The sequence below is a fragment of the Aristolochia californica genome, unplaced genomic scaffold, assembly GCF_029961685.1.
Source record: "Aristolochia californica isolate CCGP_79_NKW_82.1479 unplaced genomic scaffold, dmAriCali1.0.hap1 SCAF_9, whole genome shotgun sequence".
In the NCBI taxonomy this organism is placed as follows: Eukaryota; Viridiplantae; Streptophyta; class Magnoliopsida; order Piperales; family Aristolochiaceae; genus Aristolochia; species Aristolochia californica.
Window position 1 is genome coordinate 523,153 of NW_027182290.1, and position 25,608 is coordinate 548,760.

The window sequence follows — 25,608 nt, forward strand, 5'->3', positions numbered from 1 at the left end:
CTGTCATGTTCGTCGATCCAACTGAATACGATTTTGACTTTTTTAGCCGGAAAAGAGACTTTATAAGTTTGTAAATTATTTATCCAAGGGTGACACGGAGCCGAGCGAAGACTCTTAGTCTAAAATTTAAATATTTTGAACTTGAATTCGAGCCAAGCTTAACCTGAAGTCTAAAATTGTAATCGAACTCGAGTTTAAGCTGAGTTTGAGTTCCAACCTACATTTAAAACTTTGCATTTATGCATAAACTTTATTTGATAATTAACACGCAAAAACATTCATTTGAAAAACAACGCTAATTTTGTTCATTTGTACTCAATCAAATCGTTCTGATTCAAGGACTAGAAAACCATATCACGGAGACAAATAAAAAGCTTATGAAAAATGGTTTTAGATGATTTAATCATATGCCTATTTTTCATTTTTTCTTTGGAGCATAGATTTATACAGTAACAATATTGAAATGTTATCAATCTGTTCTTTTGAAAAACTTTAGTGGAGTTAGTATTAAGAGAGTACCTCAAACAATTTGAGTTTCTTCAAAAGCCATGAGAAAGAGACGGTCGGAGTTCAAGAAATAGTTTTTTTTTCACGTGTTTGTGATCTCGCATATGCTAACCGCACAATGTCTTCGAGTGGCAGGGGGGTCTAGCTGCACCGGCGAGGAGTTGTCATCGGGGCTGACGACTGCGATGGAAGCAACAATAAAGGCACGAGGGGAGGAAGAAATCTAACCAAGCAGCGGCAAAGGCGGTCGAAGAGCAACTGTCGACAGTGACAGAGGCGGCCATAGCAGTGGATGGGAGGGGCTTGACAGTGATGAGGGGAGGAAGAAATCGAAGGCGACTCTTGCTTGCTCTCAGCTTCCGGTCCCAACTTCGGAGCCCTCGTTAAGTTAATGAGCTAGTTCGTGAGATTTCGAACCGAACCATAGTTCGGTCGAGTTTGGCTCGTTAACTCAAACGAGCTTTATTTGGATCTTGAACTCAGTTCGAGATTCAAATAAATCGAATCGAACCGAGTCGAACTCGAGCCGCTCGTGAACCGATTCGATTCAATACCACCCCTACTTGTAGAACCACAAAAATGAGCTTATAAGTGAGAGGGAATGTTAAAGAATAGTCTCACAAGAATTAGTAAATATAAATATCCTGAGTTTATTAATTAAAAAATAAACTTTCTAAATTTGGTAATCACCTTTGACACCTAATTCCCATTTGTGGTTTCTATTTGCATAAAAATCGAAGTCAAATCATGGAAGATCAAAGAAGCCCGTCACAAAACCCAACCGTTTGTTACATCAGCCCACTGCCCAATAAATTGGAGGACGATGCGTCCTCCATTAGGGAACCATCAAGCAGCTCATGCATTACGACCCATCGTTACAAATCCCATATTCCTGAATATTTCTGAAAATTGACCAAACACACGTAATAACACCAGAAAGGAACTGTTTAATAACACGCCAAGCAACTTCTTCTGGCGGGTCCCCCCTCCCTTCCTGATGACACATCCCGTAATTCACGCTAATTCGGTGGTGCACCAGGAACGACCGGGAAGGCGAGAATCCATCACCCGCTAAACAACAAAAGCCCCAGTTGTCATTCGGGCTCTTGGGCCTCCACTCCTGTTGGGCCCACACATCACGTCGGAAGACACCCATAAAGCGTGTAACTCTTTTTTGAAGTTACAAATATGCCCTTGTTTTTTACAATGAACAGTTCTGTTGCAGTCGCAGTTACAGACTAGCCTGCGTTTCCCTTCCCTGCGATGCGGACGATGGTTCCCTTACGAGGCTAATGGCAGCTGCTTTCGCGGTCGATTGACAGATTATGGCCAAATCACGGAAGAATTGGATTTGATTTGCCGGAGAATTGGACCTGTTCGGCGAATGCTTGAGTGCGATTCTAAGCCTGTGAGTAGCCAGTGAGAAAGAAGGTAAAGAGATGGGAAGTATATGCGAAATTTGCAGTTTCCAGTAATGGAATGTAGCAGCACATTTCAAATCGGAGAATAGAACTATAGAAGCATTTGCAGATTGACATTGATTCTTTTTACAAGAACATGGAATTTGTCGATTTTTTCGTTTTTTTCGTTTTCCCTGCTTTCGCTCTCACTCGCTCATTGGCCACATCTGGCCATGGCTATTGTTGTCTGATGATCCCTGACTAGTCGACTGTCTTGATGGTTTTCCCTTCACTGCGTCTTCTTTTCCTTATCTCGGCTAGCTTTGACATACTCCGTTTCCGAAATTTCTCTTTTAGAATCTGGTATGATTCGAACTATTAACTGCCAACTCTACTTTTTACTTTTCATTTCCATTTTCAAGGTGATGATTCGAGCTATTAGGAGTCCACGATCAATCATCTACACTCTTCCACTTCTTTTCTTTTTCTTCTTCTTTGATAATCTGTTTCTTCCCTTTTCCTCTATCGGTAAAAACTTCAAATGTGATTAAAAAAAAAAAAAAAAAAAAGCTTGTGAAGTACCAAAAACAGAGCCACCTTTGACAAGTCCATTTGGGCTCGGGCTCTGAAGTACATGGGCGAGCCTTCACGAGGTAGCAGCTGGTGTAAGCCTGTAGCCTGTACCTTCAAACCGTACTTTCTCCAATAAGAAACATTGTGACAGCGTGACATGCCTTTGAGTGCGTGGTATTTTGGTAAATACAGGGGAGTCCAAGGACAAGTACACCTCCGGCGTACGTATACCCCACCAAGATTCGTTCTCCACCATTTTCTCCTGGAAAAACACCAATCTACCCGCACTCCGAGCTGGGGCAAGTGGACCAGTGTCATTAATGTAAATTCGGAGTTAAAACTCGCCAGCGCGATTAGGGTGGACCCCCGCCGGCGTTCCCTCCCCACTCTCTCTCTCTCTCTGAAATTAAACAGCAGATAAACTGTTAATTTAGAAGTAATGATTGGGTTAAGTACTTGTAATTGTAATGGATCCCATTAACCAATCCATGCCTGTCGAGTTCTGGTAGCACTTGGATGGAGGGAGGAGGCATGGGCTTTTTTGAATATACAAAGTGATTGGGCATTGCCTTCTTCAGAGCCTCTTTTGCCTTTCAGGTTTGAATTGAAATCCCAACTAACCCACCATGGCTCTTTTAAGGTCGGTTTGAAACCCTAGAAAAGAAAAAAGAAAAAAAAAATATATATATATATATATATTTAAAAATAATTAATAAAAAATAGATAATGATAAATTTACAGTTTTGGCGTACACATAGAAATTGACAGTTTTGGAAGTGAATGAGGGGAGCGTGGGGTTTGAACCTTGAATGTTGATTGAATGCTTGGAAATTTCCAAAGCATCAATGGGTTTCAATTCCATCCACTCTTCCTTTTTTCCACTAAACAACAAAGGGGAAAAGGGGATAGAGAGTTGAATGCATAGAATAGAGAAAAGATATTGACAATAGAAGCATATAATAAGCAAAAGCCTTTTATAGAAAACCCCAAAATAATGGAGAGAGATGGCGAAAGGGTTGGCCTTTGGGACATTGCTGAAGTGGATAGAGAAAGTAGAGAGAGAGAGAGAGAGAGAGAGAGTGAATAGAGAATCCCAATGCAGGGAGAGAGAGATAGCAGAGACGAGTCCCCCCCAACCCCAATAGAATAAATAACTTCCGGCTTTCATTTCTCTCCATACCTTCCTTCGCTCTCATCTTTGGACGCTCCTTCTGAGAAAAAGTAAAGAAAAGATCTGGTGTAAGATTGCAGTACTCTGCAGGCTGTTTCTTGGTTCTGATTCAGAAATGGAGGTTCTGGAAGCGTTAGATTGAAGGGTGTTACGAATTTGGGCCATCGGATTGGAGACCAACGGTCAGAGATGTCGGAGGGTTTCGAATAAATGCTGTTCCTCCTATTATAATTTTTGTTTTCTGGTTTTCGAGGTTTTGGTCTGTGATTCGGATATGAGGATTTGAGATTCGATCGGAGCAACGGTGGAGATGCGAGAGGAGAGGTCGGATATGTCCGAGGACGACGAGAGGGGAGGCGGCGGCGGGAGCACCGGATCTACCAGGACTCGCGAGGGAGAGTCACCGGCTGCCTCCGCCCCCTGCCCCGATCAGGTCCTCGAGAACGTTCTGGAGAACGTGCTCTGCTTCCTCACCTCCCGCCGGGACCGCAACGCAGCGTCCCTCGTCTGCAAGTCGTGGTACCGCGCCGAGGCGCTCACCCGCTCCGAACTCTTCATTGGCAACTGCTACGCTGTGTCGCCGCAGAGAGCGATCGAGCGCTTCGCCAGCGTCCAGGCCTTGGTGCTCAAGGGCAAGCCCAGATTTGCCGACTTCGATCTAGTCCCCGAAAAGTGGGGGGCCTTCTTCCGCCCCTGGGCTGTCGCTATGGGAGCAGCATACCCTCGCCTGGAGAAGCTTTGTTTGAAAAGGATGAGGGTCACCGATGACGATCTCTCTGTAGTTGCGCGCTCGTTGCCCATGTTTAAGGAGCTTGTGCTCATCTGCTGTGATGGCTTTGGAACGATTGGTCTCGCGGAGGTGGCTTGCAAGTGCAGGTGACTGTTGAGCTCTAGAACTAGTGTTTTCTGAAGCATTTTTTACATTGCTATACGTGGAATGCGTTCGGTATAGATTTTAGTTTATACTCTATTTTTCTTTGGAGGTTGCATGTGGAAGGAATTTCCAAGTGTTGAAGTTGAGGATTTTGTTGTTCGTCTTCCTGGATTCATGAATATCAATGAAATCCGGAAGCATATGTTCCACTATCTGCTTGGGTAAATATCGAATTTGTTACTGGTACTGAGACATTATCTTATCAATATGGTCATCAGTAACTCCTTGGTTTATAACATTTTGGTAGGTTTTCGTATTTCTTTGACTGCGGCGGACATGATTCGGGACCTTTTTTGGTTCAAGTCATTTGTGAATGGACAGATCTGAAAAGGAGAATGTGGGATCTTATCTCTGCATCTTTTTGAATTGGGGAAATTAAGTGATGTAGTCTTTGTTGGATGGAATGTCATTTGGACTTCAATGCTAAGTCACATGGTTCACGGACTATAGATTTGTCTCTCTCTTGTCCCGATTCCTGGATTCTGATGTGCTGTGAGAATTATATTCTATTACTATGCCATTGTAATTCCAAGTAAACGAAAGAATACTAAATTTAGATTGTAAAATTTTCTTATATCCGGGGGAATGTTTGCATTTACTCTTTTAGTTTCTGAACTCCGCTTTATTTTGTCCATCTTTTGCCAAGTGTGAGCATGCCCAGAGTTTTCACCTCTTGCTTGGCATTAAGACATTGTTGATCAGTTTTTGTCCCTCTGATATCATTCGTTGTCTTTGAAATAATGCTGTAGGGAGCTCCAAGTGCTTGATTTGATCGAAGATGTAGTCATAGATGAGGATGTTGACTGGATCTCCTGTTTCCCTGAGACTACAACATGCCTGGAATCACTCACATTTGATTGTGTTGAGGCAGAAGTGAATTTTGAATCACTGGAGAGGCTGGTTGCTCGATCTCCCATGTTAAAGAAACTGAGATTGAATCAACAAATCTCTGTAGGGCAGCTGCAAAGGTTGATGCTTCGAGCCCCACATCTGACACATCTTGGAACAGGTTCTTTTAGCCCAGCAGCTGACCCTGGGCAGGGAGACCAACAAGAATTGGATCTGTCTGCTGCTTTTTCCACTTGCAAAGCTATAACCTGTCTGTCAGGGTTTAAGGATATTTTACCAGATTATTTGCCTGCAATTACTCCAGTTTGTGCAAACCTCACCTCACTTAATTTCAGCTATGCAAATATCACCAGCGACCAGCTCAGATCTGTAATTCTTCACTGCCATAAGCTCCGGAAGTTCTGGGTATGTGGTTTTTTTTTACAGACGTGCCATGTTGATGTTCCTTGGTTTGGTTCTATAGTTTTGAATGCCTATTTTCATCATGTTGGAGGCGTTGCGTCTCTTTTATCATTTTTCATGTTGAGTAGATATGAAAAGATGGAAGAGTTGGGGGGGAGGGGGTTTCAAGTGTGAGGTCTTGAGTTCAAGTCTCACTATGGGTAAGGAGGGGTGTGTGTTGTCAGCATTAAAACTAAAATTGACGTTGAATGATGGTACCAAGCGCCAAATGCTGACTAGAAGAAGAAGATTTATCAACCAGTTTTAAAGCAAAATTTCTTTTGTACATAAAATGTGCGGTTATGAAATTGGTTATCATGTGTTATATTTAACTATTTCTTTTTGTAAGATCTCGCATTCATATCTGATTCAGTGAATACTGTTGAATGTTCATGATCCATTGCTCAATAATGTTCTGCTCTCATGCAAAATTTTATGTCCTTTGGTTCAGAATCTACTGTTTATGAGCAAGCTTAGCATAATCAAAACTCTTGTTGCTTCAGGCTCTTGATTCAATACGTGATGAAGGGCTGCAAGCTGTGGCCTCAACTTGCAAGGACTTGCGTGAGCTTCGAGTCTTTCCCATGGATGCCCGTGAGGATAGTGATACCTTAGTGTCTGAAGTAGGCCTCATCGCAATCTCCAAGGGTTGCAAGAAGCTCAGATCAATTCTTTATTTCTGCCAGCATATGACCAATGCAGCAGTCATTACCATGTCCATGAATTGTCCAGAGCTTGTTGTATTCCGCCTCTGTATAATGGGTCGACACCTGCCTGATCCCTTGACAGGTCAGCCTATGGATGAAGGTTTTGGGGCTATAGTAATGAACTGCAAGAAACTCACAAGACTTGCTATTTCTGGTCTACTCACTGATAAGGCCTTTGCATACATAGGAAAGTATGGAAAGTTGGTGCGCACACTGTCTGTTGCTTTTGCAGGGGATACTGACAATGCCTTGAGGTATGTCCTAGAAGGTTGCACCAACTTGCAGAAGCTCGAGATTAGAGATTGCCCATTTGGAGATGAAGGGTTGCTCTCTGGATTGCACCATTATTACAATATGAGATTCTTGTGGATGTCTTCTTGCAAGCTATCAGTCAGAGGTTGCCAGGAGGTTGCTCGGAGGTTGCCCCATTTGGTGGTGGAAGTGATTGAAGATGAAGGGGTTGTTGATGATTTGGTATTAGAAACAGCCAAAGAGGATGATAATGAAGTGGTGGAGAAATTATACATGTACCGATCTCTTGCAGGCCCCAGGAAGGATGTCCCCAAATTTGTGAAGAATTTGTAGATTTTCGTTTTTACCACTTGGGGAGAGATATGTTACCACCATGTGCATGGTTAATCTACAAGTGATTTCTGAATGAACCTCTAATGTGGTGAAAGTGGATTACTGGTCAGGAGAGGGCCCCTGCTCCTTGTCACTAAAGGTGAGGCCACAAGCCTAATTGTTTTTCAGGTTTGGGCTGTTGGTGGCATTTATGGAGAGCTTTGACATGACATCTTTTAGTTGGTGCATCACCCTTCTCAATGATCAATCTTTCAGTTGATGGAATGGACCGGAGATTGTAACGTCCTAATGATCATGTGAGGGGCAGATAAAGAGATGTTGTTGTATTGGTAGGCCTTTTTAATCTTTTTATATTTCTTCCACGCTTTTCAAATCATAAAAGTGAGGCTCAAGGCTAGGCTTCCCTCAGACTTTGGAGTAAGTAGCTGCTACTTAATCTCAAGATCAGAAGAGCTGTAGATCTCTCATATCTGAAATTTGTTACATTTGCCTGGGCATGAGGTGTAAACGGCTCTCCGAGCATCTTCCCAAATCAGAGTTTATGAAGTGGAAAACTGTTCTTTCTTCCCATTTGTAGTTGCTAGTTAGTCACCTTGCTTTGAATTTTAGTGGATTTTTATCTGGTGCTGTGGTTGTTTGAACAACACAAATGCTCCACAAATTGTTGTAGGAATTGAAATAGGAAAAAAGGAAAACCGCATGTTCCATTTAGTGTTTTCTTTGAGCATCTTTGCGCTCTCCACCTCACAATCTTTGGTTGCATGAAAAGATAGATGAAGCATCCACTCATAGACTTGTTATGTATGTAGATAAGCTTGGTTGTTGGGTCTGTCATTTAAAGGCAAGGCGGGAGATGTCGGGTTTGTGATATGAAGGACAAAAGGGCCAGTTGAGTTCCCCGGATCTTATCAAGAGTGCTTACGGAACAACAGTGAAGTGATGACCAGGGCCGGAGGAGCACCTCAGCTTTTTGATCTTCCACCCTTTCCCTCTTTAATCCCCAAAAGAAATGATGGTGACCCAACAATAGCTTACTTTCAGAGGAGGACAGGCAACTCGACCAAACTGACTTCCGGTTCCTGTTGGGGCCCCCCTTGAGATCTGTGTTTGACGTGTATTAATGGCGGATATGTCGTCTAACTCTCCCTTACTCCTGTTTGGGTCCACATCTCTATAATTGTTCATCTTTTTTATGTTGTTGCAGAGTACAACTTCTCTTCGTCTTCACCGATTCACCTCTGGAACTCGCCAGTGTTTGAAAGGTTCCGAGGGCGTTCCACCTACCCATCCGAATGTGGACAATTCTATTGAGCTGTCCGGACAGCATGGCTGACCGTAAAATAATTTGAGTACTCACGTTGCAATTATATTTAACATTAGTTCCACTTGGTGGAATTTTTTGGTGTGATTTGATGGAGAACTGTTTCAGCCAGTTTCCACCGCCACTTCCCTGCCATTGGTGCTGCAATTTGATGGATGACGCTGATTACTGCTTAAAAAGGAGTCAAACCAGAACAAACCACCCTGTATAGTTTTAATGAAAATTAAAGCCTCTAATCCATTCTCAGTGGATCATTAAACCCAACTTGGGGAAATGTCATAATCTACACGTCAAAGTGGGGAGGTAGAAGAGACCACTGTGGCTGTGCACTCTCTGGTCAAAACGTAGCAGTCAGAGTTATTCAGTTCTTTACTCAGTGGCGTAATCCAGCAAAAGTATGGAGGATTCAGACAAGCGTTTTGAGTGACAATCAACTTATCGGAAGAAGACTCTCAGAGGTGGCTCATATCCAGCACCCAATAAGCATATCCTCGAGGTCGTGATTTTCTATAAAGAGACAAAATGATTTGGGCATTCATTTCCAGCTGAAGACGACGTATCCTGATTACGAGGTCTGAATTTAGGTGAGATGGCCGATGCTTCGGCCCCTTTTTCAAAATTGCCTACTCTGTATCAGTTCGATTTTGGATAATGAAATAGACTGGGTATGTTGAAAAAATGATGCAGAGGATTGAATGGATTTCTATCAGCAATCACTTCTTTTAATCAATCGATTCAATCTCTTTCCCACTTTATAGATGCTAAAGAATTCGAAGTTGGCCCCGAGATTTATTTATTTTTATTATTAAAAGTCTACATAAAACAATAGTTTTACCGGGCTAGTTCAGGTCGATGAGGTTTTGTGGTCATGATCCAGAACTAAATTTATGGCCAAGATAAAGAGTTTTGAGTAGTCACTAGTTAGTACCAAGACAGTGGCAGGGACCATTCCTGTCGTGGATGCCCTTCATTCTCAATCATGTGAAGCATTTGCTATTTCCATAAAGTTTCAAAGGTAAGACTGGCAACAAAAGCAGATTCTTATATGAATTGCCTAGTACACATCAATAGCTTGAATTCCTATCTTGACAAGGTTGCAATCCGTTGCTTGGTTCAGTGGAGGACCACCCACTTGTGGAACAGATTCTTCCTCTCTGAGTTCACTTTTCATAAAAATTTGCATTCTAGTTCTCCAATTGTTTTTTTAACGAAGGACAGTTTTGGTTGTGTTTTTAATTAAATGAAGAGAAAGGCAAAAACCTTTTTTCTCCATTTGAAAAGGAGTGTAGTTTTAAATATCTGAAAGCATTTGTTGATAAGATAATAAAAAATAAAGAAAAAGGATAGGGTGATTGCCCTGTCTTAATCCAAAGCCTGAGATATCCAGAAAGCTCCAACCAGCCTCAGGTGATATCCATTGCAAGAGCACCACACCCAAGCAATCCTCCTCTTATCTAAACTCCACACGGCTTTTTCAGAATAGTTAAAAGTGGGTCCAATCAATCATTCCACCCACCTTTAGAAAGAAGACATGAAACTATGCAAAACCATTAGTCTTCTATGTATCTTTTGGAAGCAAACCTGCTTGGGTGTTTCAAAGGTGAGAAGGAATCTCTTACCATTTTCTTCCATAAAATAAAATTTTAAAAACCCATCTTCGTCGACCTCTTTTGTTTTTTCACTCGAGTCTCCGTCTTGTTCTTTCTGCTTTCTAGGTTAGGTAAAGGTAAGTAGCGTGTGACTGTTTCTTCACAAGCAGTGAAGTGTTCATTTCAACCTCTCTCCTCTTTCAGCTGGGAAAAAGCTGAAACTGCAGCAGGTTATCCACCTGTTTGTGTCTAGTCTCCTTTCAAGAAACTTTCAATAAAGCAGGATGGGTTTAAAAAAAACGGTCAAAAGCAGCCTGGAACACAATCTAGAGGCCTCACAGTGGGTCCTTTTTCGTTCTCTTTCAGCCCTTTACCTAACCAAGTGGACAAGGAGATCACTGAAAGTAAGAGTTACTAGGCTAGGATTGTTTTTTGTTGGGATTAGGCCGGTGGAGAATTGACAAGAGTGCCTATTTGCCAGAACCTGCATTATGTGCCCAAGAGCAGCCACTGATAAACATAGAGATTTGTTTCTTCGGCTACAAGACTTACTTTTGTGCTCCCTACTACCTTGAAAATCTTCAGCATTTTCCTGGCTAGCTGAATGGTGACAACTAGGCACGGCACCAACGGCTGGGGATGATCCAAAGCCTCATCCATGAAATTGTCCCCAATGTACTCAACGCCAATTATTGGAGATAAGAACAGAGACGTAAACTGAAGCAGCCTACATGGGACTCTGACCGCAACTGGGCCTTATGGCATGTAGAAGAGGAAATCTTTCCTGTGGCTCCCACTGGAAACTCGAAGCAGCCACAAAGTTTTGATCCCTATTTGACTGGGATGTTGTGATCATTCATCCGCAATTTGGCGTCCATGTGCACAGACAAATTTCCCCAACTTGGGATTTGGTGGTGATTCGGTGCATCAGATCGGATCATTGAATCAGCCAATGACTCCTTATTTTAGAGTAAAAAACAACCTGCACAGTTGTCCAGTGTCTGGTTCATGCGTTCCAGAGCAAATCAGCATCAAGTAATGCATGCTTCAGCAAAGTGAAGCTAAGCAGACGAAAAGAACTAGGATATTTGTAGAGTCCAGCATCACCTGAGCTAGCACGCTGAATCAAAGGTGAGTGCTTGCTTTTTTACCTCCCCCACTAAAATTGGACATACATGAGCCGGCGGGCCCCTCCCCTCCCCTCTCCGAAGAAATGAGCTTTTGAGATGAGTAATCAAATGCTTCACATTTAACAAAAAAATCATTAAATTCAAACCAGCCCCGGCTGGACGTTCTTTTCCTTTTGCATTGTTTAGAGAATGGTTTTCCAAGCGCTTGTTATGAACAGCCTCGTTATTACAAAGCCAATAAATATCGTGCTCATAACGCAGAGACTGGATGTAGTAGTCATGGTGCGAGGCGAACAATCTTCCACACTTGCCTTCCATCAGCTTCCGTTGGAGTATAAAGCAACCTGATAACAAAATTGTCAAGATAGATTGCAATGGGTAGATCACGAATTAGCTCTTCAGAAAGAATCAAGAGATGAATTTACCTGTCGTGAAGGCGAGACTGTTGTCCTTGCCAAAACTCAATTGATTTTGGCTTAAGCCTGTAGCCTCCCCAATGCTCGGGTCTAGGAATCAAGCTTCTGTATGTTGAAAAAGATTTAAGAATAAAAATAAATAAAAGCAGTTAGGGACAAGAACTTTACCACATCATATTAATAAACAAAATTTTCAAATATTATACAACATAAAAAAAAATTTACATAAACTATAAAAGGGGCAAATCCCTAATTGGTTCTGCCGCATCAATCAACCAGATTCACTCTTCAATTTAACAAATCAACATGAATTCAAGTAATGCCATGGAGCTGACTTAAATATTCGATCTCCTTGACAAAACTAACAAAGCACCAAGGACCAGACTGCAACTCAGAGACTGAGAAAACAACATAAGGTGTCGGTTGTCCACTCTAGTATAGGATTTTTTACAATTTAGTATATATCAAAATGTTGTCTTAGCATTTTTTCTATCAATCCATAAAAATTAAAAAAAATCCCAAAAATAATAGAGAAATTAGAACTGATGACAACTTCAGTTATTAGGTTTTAGACATCTGATTGCTCTTACATCAGACATTGGTCTAAGCCAAGCAACTCTCTTAATAATCAATTGAGAAGTTGCTACTGCAAATTCGGGCCAACCAGTCTCATCACAACATAACTCTGCAAAGAATATATGGCATAAAGCATCTATTGGATTTTACAACCAAATTTCCCCGGTAAAGTTCATGGTTCAAAACTTTCATCACCTTTCAATGTTATGGAGTATGGACTGAATATGAACCTTAGGTTGGCAAGGCAACCCCAGCCACTGATATTGGATAGAATCATCTAATTAACAAGATGGTTTGCTCATGGTTGCCCACTATGAACTGCTCAATTGGTGGGTCTAACCTGCCCAAACAAGTTCACTGTGTATAGGGTGTACCACTGAAGCTTCCTACAAATGAACACGAAAGTTGCCCAGAACTAAAGGTATGATAAATGCATTCAACTCCTGAGCAAGTTGTGGAATATTTTGACTCTTGACCTTACTTTTCTACCATAAAAGCACGTACAACAGTTGGAACATAAAATGCTGAATCAGAACATTCTACTAAGAGTGAAAGTTGCTACCAACGAATATTTCAGAAATGTTGGTAATTAAGATTACATAGTTCATGAGAGAACTAAAGAATTGAAAATTTAAGAGAAACGGAGAAGAAAGTGAGAGAAGAACATAAGAGCTGTCAGGGTATTTTTTAGAAGACTTTGACCTTTTCGAGACACTAATTGTAGTAGAAGATTCAGTACAATAAGGAATGCAAAAACTATCAGGAACGGAACACATTAAGGCTCCTAAAGCTAATATACTTTGTCTTTCTAAATGTAACATTTTAACTTAAAAGCTGACATGAAAAAGAAATATACTAGTAGTCTGACTTCTATAAACTAATAAACTGAAAACAAGGGCCCTTCTTTTTTTTCTTTTTTCTTTTTGAATGTAGATTATACAAGCACACATGCTCCTTTATCCCTTGGTGAGATTTGAACCAAAGACCTCAAACTATAAAACCCCCATTTGACCATTGAATCAAAGGTCCATGTCAAGGGCTCAAGATCTACAGGGAGCATTTATTCTTACTCCCTTACAGGGGAAGGGGACTTGGCGACTGTGATCAACTTGCCTTGTGGATAAAAGCGCCTGGGTCATTTTATACACTTGACAAGACTCAGGACATTTCTCGTCTTTGCTATGATTCTTCAAGTAAGTGTCAATGGCCTAGATGATTCTTTCGCTGGGAGCAGTACTTCTGTCAACAACTTATTGTGGGAGGTTCTCCCTCCAAACTAGTCTTTTCTTTTAGTTAGAATATTTTCTCATGTACTTATTTCTTTTTCTATTTTCATTCTCACCTGCTTGTATCTCCCCTTGGGAGCTCTCTGTTAAGAGATCACCTCAGTTTGTCTCAAAACAATAATAATAATAATAATAATAATAGTAGTAGTAGTAGTAATAATAATAATTGTTCACATGGGCAATTTGGTGATTTCACCATCACACATAGGAGTTACAGCAGTACCAATTTGTTAGATTACTTCTTTTTTTTATCTATGCCTTAAATTTCATTCAATTCTGATATGTAATGTAAGAGATATAGGCATACACTTGCACCTGAGGGCGTTTTTACCATTTCTGTGAAGGTCACTTAAGTAAAATAAAAGGGGGATTAGGCTCGAGTTTAGAGCGCCAATCCAAGTGCAGCTGTCACCTGCTGCTTCTCCATTTTCTCTCCTATCTTACCCCTTCTTCCTCTCTTCTATTTTCTCTAAATCTCATCACTTTTCAATAATAATAATAATAATAAAGTGGCAACAAGATTACTTTCTATAAATAGATTAAGACTTACTAGTTGAATAATATATCTTGAACAGTACAATTCTTCTATATGTGGGGGAATTCTTCCAATTTCAGAGCTCCACTAGCAAAAACTGCTCATTGCCTCTTTCACTCTCTCGACCCATGACTATCACTGCACGGATCCCTCCTCCAGTATGCTAAATTTTGATAGCAGTGTCTGAGGGAGCCTGGCCATGCAAGTTTTGGAGGAGTATTCCAGGAACATAAGGTAAAACCATGTTTGTCCTAGTGACTAGGGCCTTTGCCTCAATGGTCACATAGGGGGGTTTCTCATGTGAGGTCTTGGGTTCAAGTTTCACCACAGTCAGGGAAAAAAAATGTTATCTTTTGTTGGTCCTATTGCTCTAGGTGACTCACTCCTTGCTGAGACACTAACTCTCCCATACATCATCCAGATTTTGATAAAGAGATTCAGATCCTCCCATCTGGTGGAAGATGACTAAACCCTAAACCCTAAACCCAATTCATTAGCCGGTACCCCAAATGAAAAGCTCTAGAAGATTATTGCCTCTTTTTATTTAACTATTTCCTTATGTGGATGAAGTCTTTGATAAAGCTCAATTCCTTGCCATTTCTGCAGTGCAGACACCTGAGTCAGCAAATATCACTGCTGATAGCCTAGCCAAAGAAGGCTCTTTTCTGTTTTTTTAACAGTAAAGAAGGCTCTTCTAGCAGTTATGTCATCTGTCCAAAGGCTCTTCTCTAACACATAAGATCATTTGTCTCAATTAGTTCACCCAAAGCTTGCTTTTATGTATTTGTCATATTCTCAGTTATGTAATCACTTTCATGTAATCTAGCCAAAGATGGCTCACCTCGGTTTACACTAATTGTAGTGTTAGCTATTTGTATCTCTTCTAATGAAATCCCAATCACTTTTCCAAAAAAAATTTACTATATGTTTAAGACTCCCCCTACAGCTGAGAGTATGTAACATGGAGTCCCAGCTAGGAACAAAAAAGATATGAGTGAAGCATGTTCCAGAACTTTTGTAATTTTATCTAGAAGTTAGTGTGAAAGACATGTTTAGGGGTTAAGCAATCTTCATATTATATATCTAGCTTTGCATTTCGTTGTTTCAAAGGTGAGATTTCATTAAAGGTCAAAGTCAAGCAAACAAAACAGGTTTATAACCTAGGCAAGTGGGAGCCAAAACCAACAAGGGAGTGAAGGGTGACCCCATACCTAGCATAAGAGTCAGCCACAGAATTAGCTGAATGAGGAACATGAAACCAAGAAACGTTGATACAAGAGGAGAGATTTAGGATCTCATGAAAAGTCTGTCAATGCCTCCACGGAGGATCAGAGGGGGTCGAGCACCATCTAATCACGATCTTGGAGTCACACTTAATCCAGGGGGTCACCCTCATAATCTCTCACTAGATAGCAAATCCAACTTACAGGAAGTATCTGAACTATAGTTGATCACAATATTCGATAGGCTAAAACAAAAGAGGAAGTGAAGAGCTTACAAAAACCCAAACCAGAGGACAAACATGATATAGAAGGGGAGGTGAAACAAAGAAGTAGATAATGTTATAAACAATGAATTGGAACAAAGCAGTGAGAAAAAAAATACTAGGTAGAAATAATTCAAACAAAAAATATGAGTAATCTTGGCCACTTATAACCCATTGAAGTTGGAAAAAATACCCAAGAATCCCAAACAAAACCCAACCTACTAGAGATTGAACAAAGGTACTTAGATAAAGGATTCGATCAAATTCTAAATAAAGAAGACAATTTTATATCATGGAGAGTAATAACTAGGTTAAAAAAAAAAAAAAAAAGAATTTAGAACCAAGATCATGGAGCTTCAGGATTAAAGAAACACTTAAGAATTGATCTCACAGAAAATAGTTTCCTTCAATCAATCACCAAAGGCTCAATCCACATAAGCCTCTAAATTTAGTCATGGAAACAGTTTTCTTTAGAAACCCCAAGATAAAGAGAAAGCCACCATAAGTTTTGGCCAAAGTTAGAAGGCTATAGAGCAATTCAAGAATAAAAAGATATAAATCATTACAAACACTTACTAAAATTAGAGACAAAGAGAAAAATCTTCTTTTAAGGATTTAATAGAGTAATGAAAAGTTAAGGAACTGATCTGTAATAGAAGATAATATGGAGCAGAAGTAAATACCATGTCAGGTTAGAACATAAAAGATATGTAAACAAAAGTAGGGACCGAAAGATAAGCCAAGTTGATTTAAGCTTCGAGAAGAAAAAAACTTCAGGTAGTGGTTTTCTAAGAGAACTTTATGTTATGGTTTCCTGCAGTTGTTCAATAAATTGGTTCGATCCTTATTTTATAAAGTAAAATAAAATTCCTTCCCATATCCCTGAGTTATACAATTACTTCTGCATTAAATTAAAGAGAATTTGAATCTTTTTTTCTTGAGAATCTCCCAGATCTTCTATATTTGATTTTTATTTCTTGTTTCCATTCCCCAAATTCATCTTTCTTTTGAAAAGATGATTGCTCAAATCCATTTTCATCTTGTTTTCTCCCTCAATGATGTTTTCTCTTTTACTTTGGGGTGACCAAATGAGATAATCTTGTATATAATTGATATTTATCTCAATTTAGCACTTTGCCAAATGATCAAAGGAAAATGTTGTCTTTGAATCTGGTAAGCTCAAAAACCTAGGTATTTTCTTTCTTTATTATTGGAACATAATCTTGGCTATGAATTCAAAATCATTTTTTTCTGTACAAACCAAGTTACCAATCTTGTTCCTTCCAATTTTTATCTGGGGATATTAAATTCCCTTCTTAATTTGATCACTTTCAGTCCCAGGTTTTTAAGATGAATATTTTTCAACTTAACAGGTTATTAGCGGGCTGAACTTCCATATTGCCTATTTGAGTTCTTCTACTAAAGTGACTTTGACAACTACTTGCTGTTCATGCTCATCATTTATATTCTGTTGATTGTTTATTTCTATTTTTTACTCTCATCTCCACCTTTAAATTATGTGCTCCTTTCTAAATAGGGTTCACAAGCATATCTCTTCATCTTAATTCTTTCCTTTCGGCCAGCTGAATCTTCCTATCTTCATAGGTTCTGTTCTGTCATTCAGGTACTTCTTCTTCAGCTGGAAGGAGAAAGGGTGTAGAAGCTAAATATCAAGCAACAATTTGAAGTTAAGGCCCACAAAGTTAAAGATCAAGTAATAACTGAGGGTTATTTGTTTCCTCAACATGCTTCATTTGAGCCAGCTTCTTTCAAGCTTTGACTCCATGTTATGTATTCTCCAGCTTGAGGAATATTAGAGATATAATAGAATAGTAATGTTCCAAAATTACAGTCAACTACAAGTCTTAGTCTATTTATAGAAAACGGTTTCATAATCAGTTTATTAGTTGATAAGCATTAACATGTTAGCATGTCTTTTTTTTTTTTTTTTTTGAGAAGTGTGAAATTTTATTCAAGCGAAAGCCAAAACAAAACAAACAAAGGCAACCTAGGCAAGGGAGGCCCCCTTAACAACAAGGGATTTGAAGGAGACTCCTTGCTTGACAAAAGAGTCAGCTACAGAATTGGCCGGTCTTGGGACATGAGTCCAAATACAATCAAATGTATGCACAATGTAAGCATGCTTCCCATTCAATATCAGTTCCTAAGTTATCTTTTATTTAGAAAATCAAAGTATATTAGCATTATGAGTCCTATTGATTTTTGGTCCCATATCATACTAATCAACAATCTATTTGAGGCCTGTTGATCATTTGAAACCAGTCAGACAACTCTCCTTTACTTTTCTCTCACTTTCCCTTTCTTTTTCTGTTGTTCCAATTATCTATTAATAAGAAACAAGAAATAAGCGAAGAGAATAAACATCTAGAAGAAAAGATATTAACAAGAGAATACAGGAGCAGATAACTGACATAACAGATTAGCAAGGCATCCATCTTCCTCTGATGCCCATCACGTTTTCCTTCTTCAGCTTTTTAAATAATTTCATTAAAAGATCTTTTTAGAAAATTTTGATCAGACCTAATGCTCTAATTTTTTTATTTTTTTATTTGAAGAGTAGTCCTAATGCTCTAATACCGTGTAAACAAATAAAAATAAAAGAGAAACATAAGATATGACAGAAAAAAAAAAGAGTTGTCTAGCTAGTTTTCTAATAACCAGCAGACTTCCTTAAATAGCCCATTAATCAGTAGAAGTTTTAGTACTAAAAAGAATCTTAAAACACTTTAAAACAGAAAATGAATAAGTTTCCTACAGCTAATATACTTTGAATTTCTAAATATAAAATTCCAATCAGAAATAAACATAGAATAAGAAACACACTGATGTTCTAACTTCTATCAACTAATAAACTGAAAATGAAACTATTATGTAAATAGTCTAAAACTTCATGTTGACCTATAATTCCTGGACATTGCAATTATTGTGTTCTCTATCAAGAGATTACAACCTAATAATTTGACGAATTATCAAGAAATTAAAAACATTCTCCTATCTTTTATGCTGACAAGTCTAAACATTTTCTAAACTGACCCATCAGAAAATTTGTCCTCCAGCTCTTTATGTTCTTGGTGAAGTAGATGCCTCCCAGGTACAAGAGAGCTCTGAAAAACAAGCAATTCTGTGAGAAATTTCTTTTGACATAAATAATGACTAGTTAACATGTTTTCTTTTTAAATGAGACAAGTTCACATGCTTTCTTTTTAAATGAGACAAGTTCACATGCTTTAAATGCAAGCAAAGAGAACAAAAACACAAGACCTGCTGGCTAACTATTGCCCCAATCTGACTTCCTCGAGGTCGACTATGGAAATATTTATCAGATTCCTCTTCAGAAACTTTCTCCACTATTCCTTCTACTCTTACCTAAAATCAAGATGAGAAATTATTAAATTTCACCAAGTTCCCAAAACTGCAGACACCAAAATATCCTTTTTTTATGATTTTTTTTTTTTATGAAAGACACCAAAATATCATTGATGATGTTTACGATGATGACAATGACTATCTCAAGGATATAAACTAACCAATTCTCCTTCTCTTTATTTTTATAATTGCTTCAAATGAATAAATTACACAGTGGTCAAATTGGCATGCACTGACATACATTATAATTTACTTTTTTTGAAAAAAAGATGTATTGACTATTAACAGAGGAAAAAGAGTACAATACCTAGCAAAAAGGGTTTTCCTCCACAACAATGCCTGATACACATTATGTAGAACATTATATAGAACATTAAAGTGCTAGACTATATCTTGCAAATTCTCCCTATAGACTTTCATCTTCTTCTTCTTTGTTCTTCTTCTGTCAAGAAAGAGTATTTCTTACATTTCCCTTCAATATCTTTTCACTGTTCTTATATTATCCATACAAGCTCAATCGGTGAAAACTGGAGAAGAGAAATTCTATCAAATTTCATTAACTGCACTCATTTTTTATCTTGTTTTTTAGATAAACATATATTTACACTACATGCATGTTACTTCTACTAATGTCTAGTTACGTTTGTTAAGTTGGGTCCAAGGCCAATCCCAAAATGGCTAACCAAGTTAGGAAACCTCTTTCCCAACTAATAAACTCGAGATCTTTGTACTTATGGCTCTATAAGTGGATAGTTTAGGTGTAGGCCCACATATGAGTACCTGCTCTGATACCATGTGAAGTTGGGTTCAAGGCCTATCCCAAAATAGCTAGTCATCGTGCGAAGGGCCTTGGACCCAACTTCACATGGTGTATGAGAACGGGTACTCATATGTGGGCCTGCACCTAAACTACCCACTTGTAAAGCCACAAAAGAGGGCCTACACCTAAACTATCGACTTGTAGAGCCACAAAAAATGGCCTACACCTAAACTATTCATTTGTAGAGCCACAAAAGAGGGTCTACACCTAAACTATCCACTTGTAGAACCACAAAAGAAGGCCTACAACTAAAATCATCTACTTGTAGAGCTACAAAAGAGGGCCAACACGTGAGGAGTGTTAAGGAATAGTCTCAAATGGATTAGTGAGTACAAAAGATCTTGAGTTTATTAGTTGGAAAAGAGGCTTCCTAAGTTGACTAGTCATTTTGGGATAGGCCTTGGACCCAATTCACAACGTCCATAGGCAATCAGTAATGCTTAAAAGAAAGCATTTGATATTAGTCATCAACCAAAACAACCAATTAGCATACCCATACCATCATCAACTTTAAATGCACCTTTCTTTCATTTCACCAATCTTCCCCACTCCACAAAATTTTCCTGATCGTTTATAAACTAAAGTAAACGGAGCTGTTAACTCATTGTAGATACTATGCTACTGTTGTATTTCTTCATGTTGTTCAAAACAGCCAACTTCACTTTTTTATTTCTTCTACTTATGCAATGAAATTACTCAACTCACAAGCTCATGGCAGATTCAATGGAAGCATAAGCTTAGATCAGTTAACTCACTTTCAGACCAGCTCGATAAAAAGGGAGCCCCTAGTTTGTGGCTCCTCCCTGACCCCATAGTATTAAGGAAAATTGTATCCACTGTTTATCTTATTGATGTACACTATCTTATTTGAAGTTTTCAATCAATAAAAGTATCACCGTTCTCAAAAACAAAAACAAAAAAAGAAAGTTGTTCAAAATAGATAATAAGGCTACTCTATAAGTAGGAAAATATGAAAAAATTTAAAAGTCACCACAATTATACTTGAAATTCCACCACACAGAAACTGCTAGAGTTGTCAATTTGCATGCTAAATAAAATGGCAAAAGGCACCACTCTCTCAGACAGCTGTCTACCTCTCAGATCAAGTATGCATAAACAATATTTCAGAGTGAAGCTTGTAAGGCATTCCTGATTTCCTAGAATAGCAATACCTAGCTGTATAAATTCCTTGCATTTGATCAGTTCAACATGAATAAAATTTCAGAATTTTTTCTTCAATCCCTTATAATTTTTGTCGTACTAGGTGGACTCAGGCCATGTTTATGCCTACTTTATTAGATTGATGTTCCAACCAAGGTATTTTTTCTAAGACAGATTAACTGCAACTATTTTGCATTTTATTTTGAAAAGTAACTATTTAAGAATTTTATATGAATGATTTTGCAAAAGAAATTGATAGAGTACTATGAAGCAAGCTTCATAACTGATTGGTCTGCTCCATGATTTACCAGTTTGAATCACTAATAAAAAGAGGGGAGTAAAACAAAATTTGGTGGGGCACAGGAAAATGACAATTATTGGGTAAGAAACAGAAGCAATCAAAATGAACCCCACAAGGGGCAAATGAGATACAGAGCTCATACAGAAGTGAAACATTAGAGGTAGCAATATGATATCTAAGAGATTTTGGACGTTTGCTTCAATAAAATTCATTATAACAGAGAGTTGCAAATCTAAACAATATTTTTTGAAAACCACCTTAAAAATGTCTTCTTTGAGGAACGACCATGCTGATCTGTTAGAAACTCCAATGGTCCATCATGAAAACATTATAATAAGTTCTAACAAATCCAGAACTTTTGAAACCTTTCCAGGAAACAGGCTGCAATCCTATACAAAAGGGTATAATTATGCACACCTGGCGATTTAGAGCATCCCAATAGAAAAGAAGTGCAGCTTGAGGATTTTCAGATATTTGATGGCCTTTTCTACTTTCATAATTGGTATACCTAAGATGAGAGGAAAGATGGCATTAGAATGTTATCCCAGATTATTTCACTAAACATGAATAAACATTTTACTAGTAAGGTAACAATAATTGGAGAGAGATACATACCAAACAAAACCTTGCTCATCAATCCCTTTAAGCAAAACCATCCGTGAAGAGCTGCAATCAGAAAAAAAAATTCCACAGCTAAGATAAGTCATGATACTTCAGAACAAGTCTGAGAGGAGAATACATCATAACCAAGAAACATCATAGTGCTACAGACAAATCTGAGAAGATAACAAGCTTTACTTCCCACTAGTCTTATAGTAAATATAAGCGGTTTCTGCATCTATTTATTCTGTTTCACACAATTCTTGATGTCTGCCTTAAGTGTAGTTAGTACTATTGTATGTAAGTACAGCCATCTTGCTTGTAGCTCTTCTGTGCGAGAGAGTCTGCAAAATTATCATTTTTTACAAAACAAGTACTTGATCTTCCATATTACACATTTTCTACACATATAGGTTGATTATAAAAACATGCAATTAGATAAGTCCTATACATGAAAATCCAAGAAAAATCGAAGCAGTCTTACGGTTTTCCATCTTTGCCAGCTGTTGACAGAGCCATTGCATTTGGTTCTCTCAAACCAAAGGATATTGCATCATCAAACCATTTTCGGAACTGCAGGAGACATCTTCCATGAACAAGAGCAAAAGTTCATTCAGAAAACAAATCCTCAAAAAAAGTGTTTTACCATACCTGATCTATAGGATTAGCCTCCACCTGATCCTCAAGAAACTCTGGTGATATATAGTTTTCTCTTAAAGCTGAAATGTCAACTGCTGGAGGTTTCCCAATACGCACACACATGGAAGTTCCAGGATAAGGTGGAAGCTGAAGCTTGAACTTCTCAGCAATGGCTGGTGGCACAAATCTACCACCAAGGAAATGATGGGCTCCAGAGAATTTCTTTGCACATAGTTTTGGAGCTGTTAATGAAACCTATGAATAGCACATTTTGAAAATAAAAAATACTTTATGCTTGATGTATCTATCAGAAATGTTCCTTCAACTAAAGATTCTGTTATAGCAATTGTTAGACACTTACAAGCATGTCAGGCCTAATCCCATCTCCATCTATATCACCTCCTTCTACATGCCAACCGGAAGGTATATCAACTGAGACAATTACAGCTGCTTTCTGGTGCACACCACCATAGTTATGCAAGGATACCATCTTTTGGATGAGATCATCAAAAGGTGGTCTTGGTTGACCTGAATATGTTGAACATTATGTGCTAAACTTTCAGAACTTTGTTTAAGATAACATTTTTGTTTAAGATAACATTTGGATTAGCATTTACCATGGAATGAGAACCCAAACATAGCATCAATGAGGATGTCAAAATCATTTGCTAGATCCACAGGAAGGTCATCTACTGACAAGAATGGGACAGAAAGTGATTCTAGCTACAAAAGTAAAAAAATTGAGAAGATAAATAGGCATACAAATTTGATGCAATATAGATAAATTTAACACAGTAAAAATAACTTTTATGCATCAGTAGATTTATTTCCTCTTTGGTTCTTTTTTGTTCAATATGATTTAACAGGGAATACAATACCTGTGTCACAAGACCAGTGTAAAGAGGCTTGGAGGTACGCTTTGGATAGCACACAAAAGGCTTATATCCAAAGTGATGCAGATGACGAGCAGCCACAAGGCCATCACCGCCATTGTTTCCTGGTCCACAAATAGCAAGAACACGATTGTATTCACTTGCTCGATAGACCTAACAAAAATGAGATTTTCAAACAAATAGTGAATTAAAAAGCAGAGATGTCACTAAGTTAATTACTTTTCAAATCAATCTTTTTTTTTTCCTTTTATAAGTACATAAGCTATAAAAAAAGAACTAACATGCGCAAGCAAACACTGAAACGCTCAAAGATATCCCAGGAAACCATAAGAAGCTAGACAAACTTGGATATCGGCTTCAGAAATTCTACCAGTTCCATAGTTCTGAGGTTTATTCTCTGTTAGATATTAAACAGAAAATTAAAAAGAAAAAAAAATCCAACAAAATTTAAAAGTTTTGGTAATCCATGATGATAACTTGGACCCCCAATATGCAATCAACTACACTAAGAGGATCACTTGAAGTCTTTTTCATTTTTCCAAAAATAGGAATCAGTTTAATCTGCAAAATCATAAATGTGTTGCAAAAAGAGCATACCTACTTTAAGTGGAGGAGAAGGGATGGGAGTGGCATGCAAGAATTCAAGATGCTTAAGAAGGCTCCTCAAGTTTTAAAAAATATAACAAAAAGGAATAAAATAGTTTAAAATTTTAAGAAAGGATAAAACATGTAATATCATAGATAGCATTTAACTCTGCCAATAAAACATTTAACTGCTCCCCCAAGTCCCAGCAATGGAAGAGGATCCAGTCAGTATAACTCGAATTGTTCATATAAATGGGTTACAATCTGGCTAGACCAAAATTTGACCACACCATTAGTTGGGCCTGGGCATAGATTTTGAATCCAAGACTATATATGCTAAAATGATACACTAGACAGAAAGCCAGCTCCGGCACTTATTACTTGGGAATAGGCCTCCAAACTTTGGGCTTAGTCATTTTGGATGGACCTAGCCCCAATTTTAACACGGTTTTGAAGCAGGGCATTTATTCTGTTAGGCCCGGTTTATGCCCCTTTTTTCTCATTTATATTTTCTGCGTCTTGGACTTATTTATTTAAGCTTGGAAGTGAGGAGCAGTAGTAGTGGCACATTATTTTTTCTTTTAAAGATGTATTAGTGGCACATAAGTAAATCTCAACAAAAAAAATGAATTTAAATGGTTATTAGTTAGGAGAAGAGATAGACCTCAAATAGTCAAAGTTTAGTGTATCGACCAGTTAATTTAAACCAGATATGCAACAGTTTCGGAGCTAGACCATCAATAAAGTCGAATAAGGAAACAACAGAAATAAACTCAATGAACCGAAACGGCACCTCAGCAATGGAAGTCGCAACACTCAACCCTGCCAGTTCCTGAAAAAGGACCAACCAATAGCAGAATATAAAAAAAAAAAAAAAATGAACATTAATGAGAGAAACGTAGAACAAAAAGCTTATTCGAAGAATAATACTAGTATTACAAGGCGGAAGATCAAATCAGACTTACCATTAACTGATCAACACTAAATCCAAGTGGTCCCATAAGGATTTCATCAACTTCAGCAGCTTCTCGTTGTGTGAGATAGGATATGTTGTCAGGATTCGATAAATTTCCAAGAGATGAAATAGCTTTATCACCCATTGCGCTCGGTACGTCAAAACGCGATCGTCGGCAGAAATTACGAGAAAATGAGCTTGAAATCGAGCTCGACACGCTCTGTGACGGACAATACAACACAAATTGATGCTCCCGTTGGTCAGAAGAAATGTGAAATAGAAGGAAGAAAGCGAGACACATTTACCGACAAAAAAGAAGGATTAGATGGTTGAGCAGAGAAGGCAAAAATTTTGTAGACAGGGAGGTTGGGGAGAAGGCATGAAGACATCCTTTTTCTTATAACCGGCCATACGAACATTTTATGGATCGGAGCCGTCCCTCCTCGTCAATCGCAGGTCGAACGAGATTCATTCTTTTCCACAGTGCCGCTGGATGTCGACGTGAACTCCGATGTGTGAAGAGTGTAAGATTGTGGAAGCGGGAGCGTTATCGCTGATCGCAGATTCTCTGGAAGAGGACCCACTGAAGGTACAAGAAACAACTTGACAAAGTAAAACAAGGCTCTCCAATCTGTTTGAATAAAATGAAGAAAGGGATTTGTGGGGAATAAAGAGAAATAAAGGGAGAGGTCGTAAGAGGACATATCACACAAGCAACATCGAGTCATTAAGAAATTTTGTGATTTATTGTTTTATAAGCT

The 25,608-nt window shown here is 38.5% G+C and overlaps 2 protein-coding genes across 5 annotated transcripts; one reads left to right on the forward strand and one right to left on the reverse strand.

Annotated features, from left to right (window-relative positions):
- The first annotated feature begins 3,574 nt into the window (after positions 1-3,574).
- On the forward strand, positions 3,575-9,115 carry LOC137941184 (transport inhibitor response 1-like protein). 3 transcript variants are annotated; one of them, XR_011110372.1, is made up of 4 exons: positions 3,575-4,527; positions 5,335-5,839; positions 6,379-7,496; positions 7,977-9,115. XR_011110372.1 is itself a non-coding variant. In XM_068786489.1 (4 exons), exons 1-4 carry the CDS (start codon positions 4,640-4,642, stop codon positions 7,165-7,167), a joined length of 1,491 nt encoding a protein of 496 aa, XP_068642590.1. In that variant the 5' UTR covers positions 4,542-4,639; the 3' UTR covers positions 7,168-7,721. The 3 variants fall into 3 exon arrangements, 2 of the variants coding, with proteins under 2 accessions (XP_068642589.1, XP_068642590.1); XM_068786489.1 differs by lacking the exons at positions 3,575-4,527; positions 7,977-9,115 and adding exons at positions 4,542-4,746; positions 4,833-4,922 and having other exon boundaries at positions 6,379-7,721; XM_068786488.1 differs by lacking the exon at positions 7,977-9,115 and having other exon boundaries at positions 6,379-7,721.
- A 2,226-nt stretch (positions 9,116-11,341) lies between these two features.
- Positions 11,342-25,442, reverse strand: LOC137940428 (pyridoxine/pyridoxamine 5'-phosphate oxidase 1, chloroplastic). 2 transcript variants are annotated; one of them, XM_068785488.1, is made up of 14 exons: positions 25,153-25,442; positions 24,858-25,067; positions 24,686-24,724; positions 23,293-23,460; positions 23,032-23,137; positions 22,776-22,942; positions 22,427-22,669; positions 22,260-22,348; positions 21,791-21,841; positions 21,593-21,683; positions 18,789-18,893; positions 18,561-18,631; positions 11,633-11,728; positions 11,342-11,551 (listed from the first exon to the last, which is right to left on the reverse strand). In XM_068785488.1, exons 1-14 carry the CDS (start codon positions 25,264-25,266, stop codon positions 11,485-11,487), a joined length of 1,617 nt encoding a protein of 538 aa, XP_068641589.1. In that variant the 5' UTR covers positions 25,267-25,442; the 3' UTR covers positions 11,342-11,484. The 2 variants fall into 2 exon arrangements, with proteins under 2 accessions (XP_068641589.1, XP_068641590.1); XM_068785489.1 differs by having other exon boundaries at positions 25,265-25,441.
- Between the last annotated feature and the right edge of the window lie 166 nt (positions 25,443-25,608).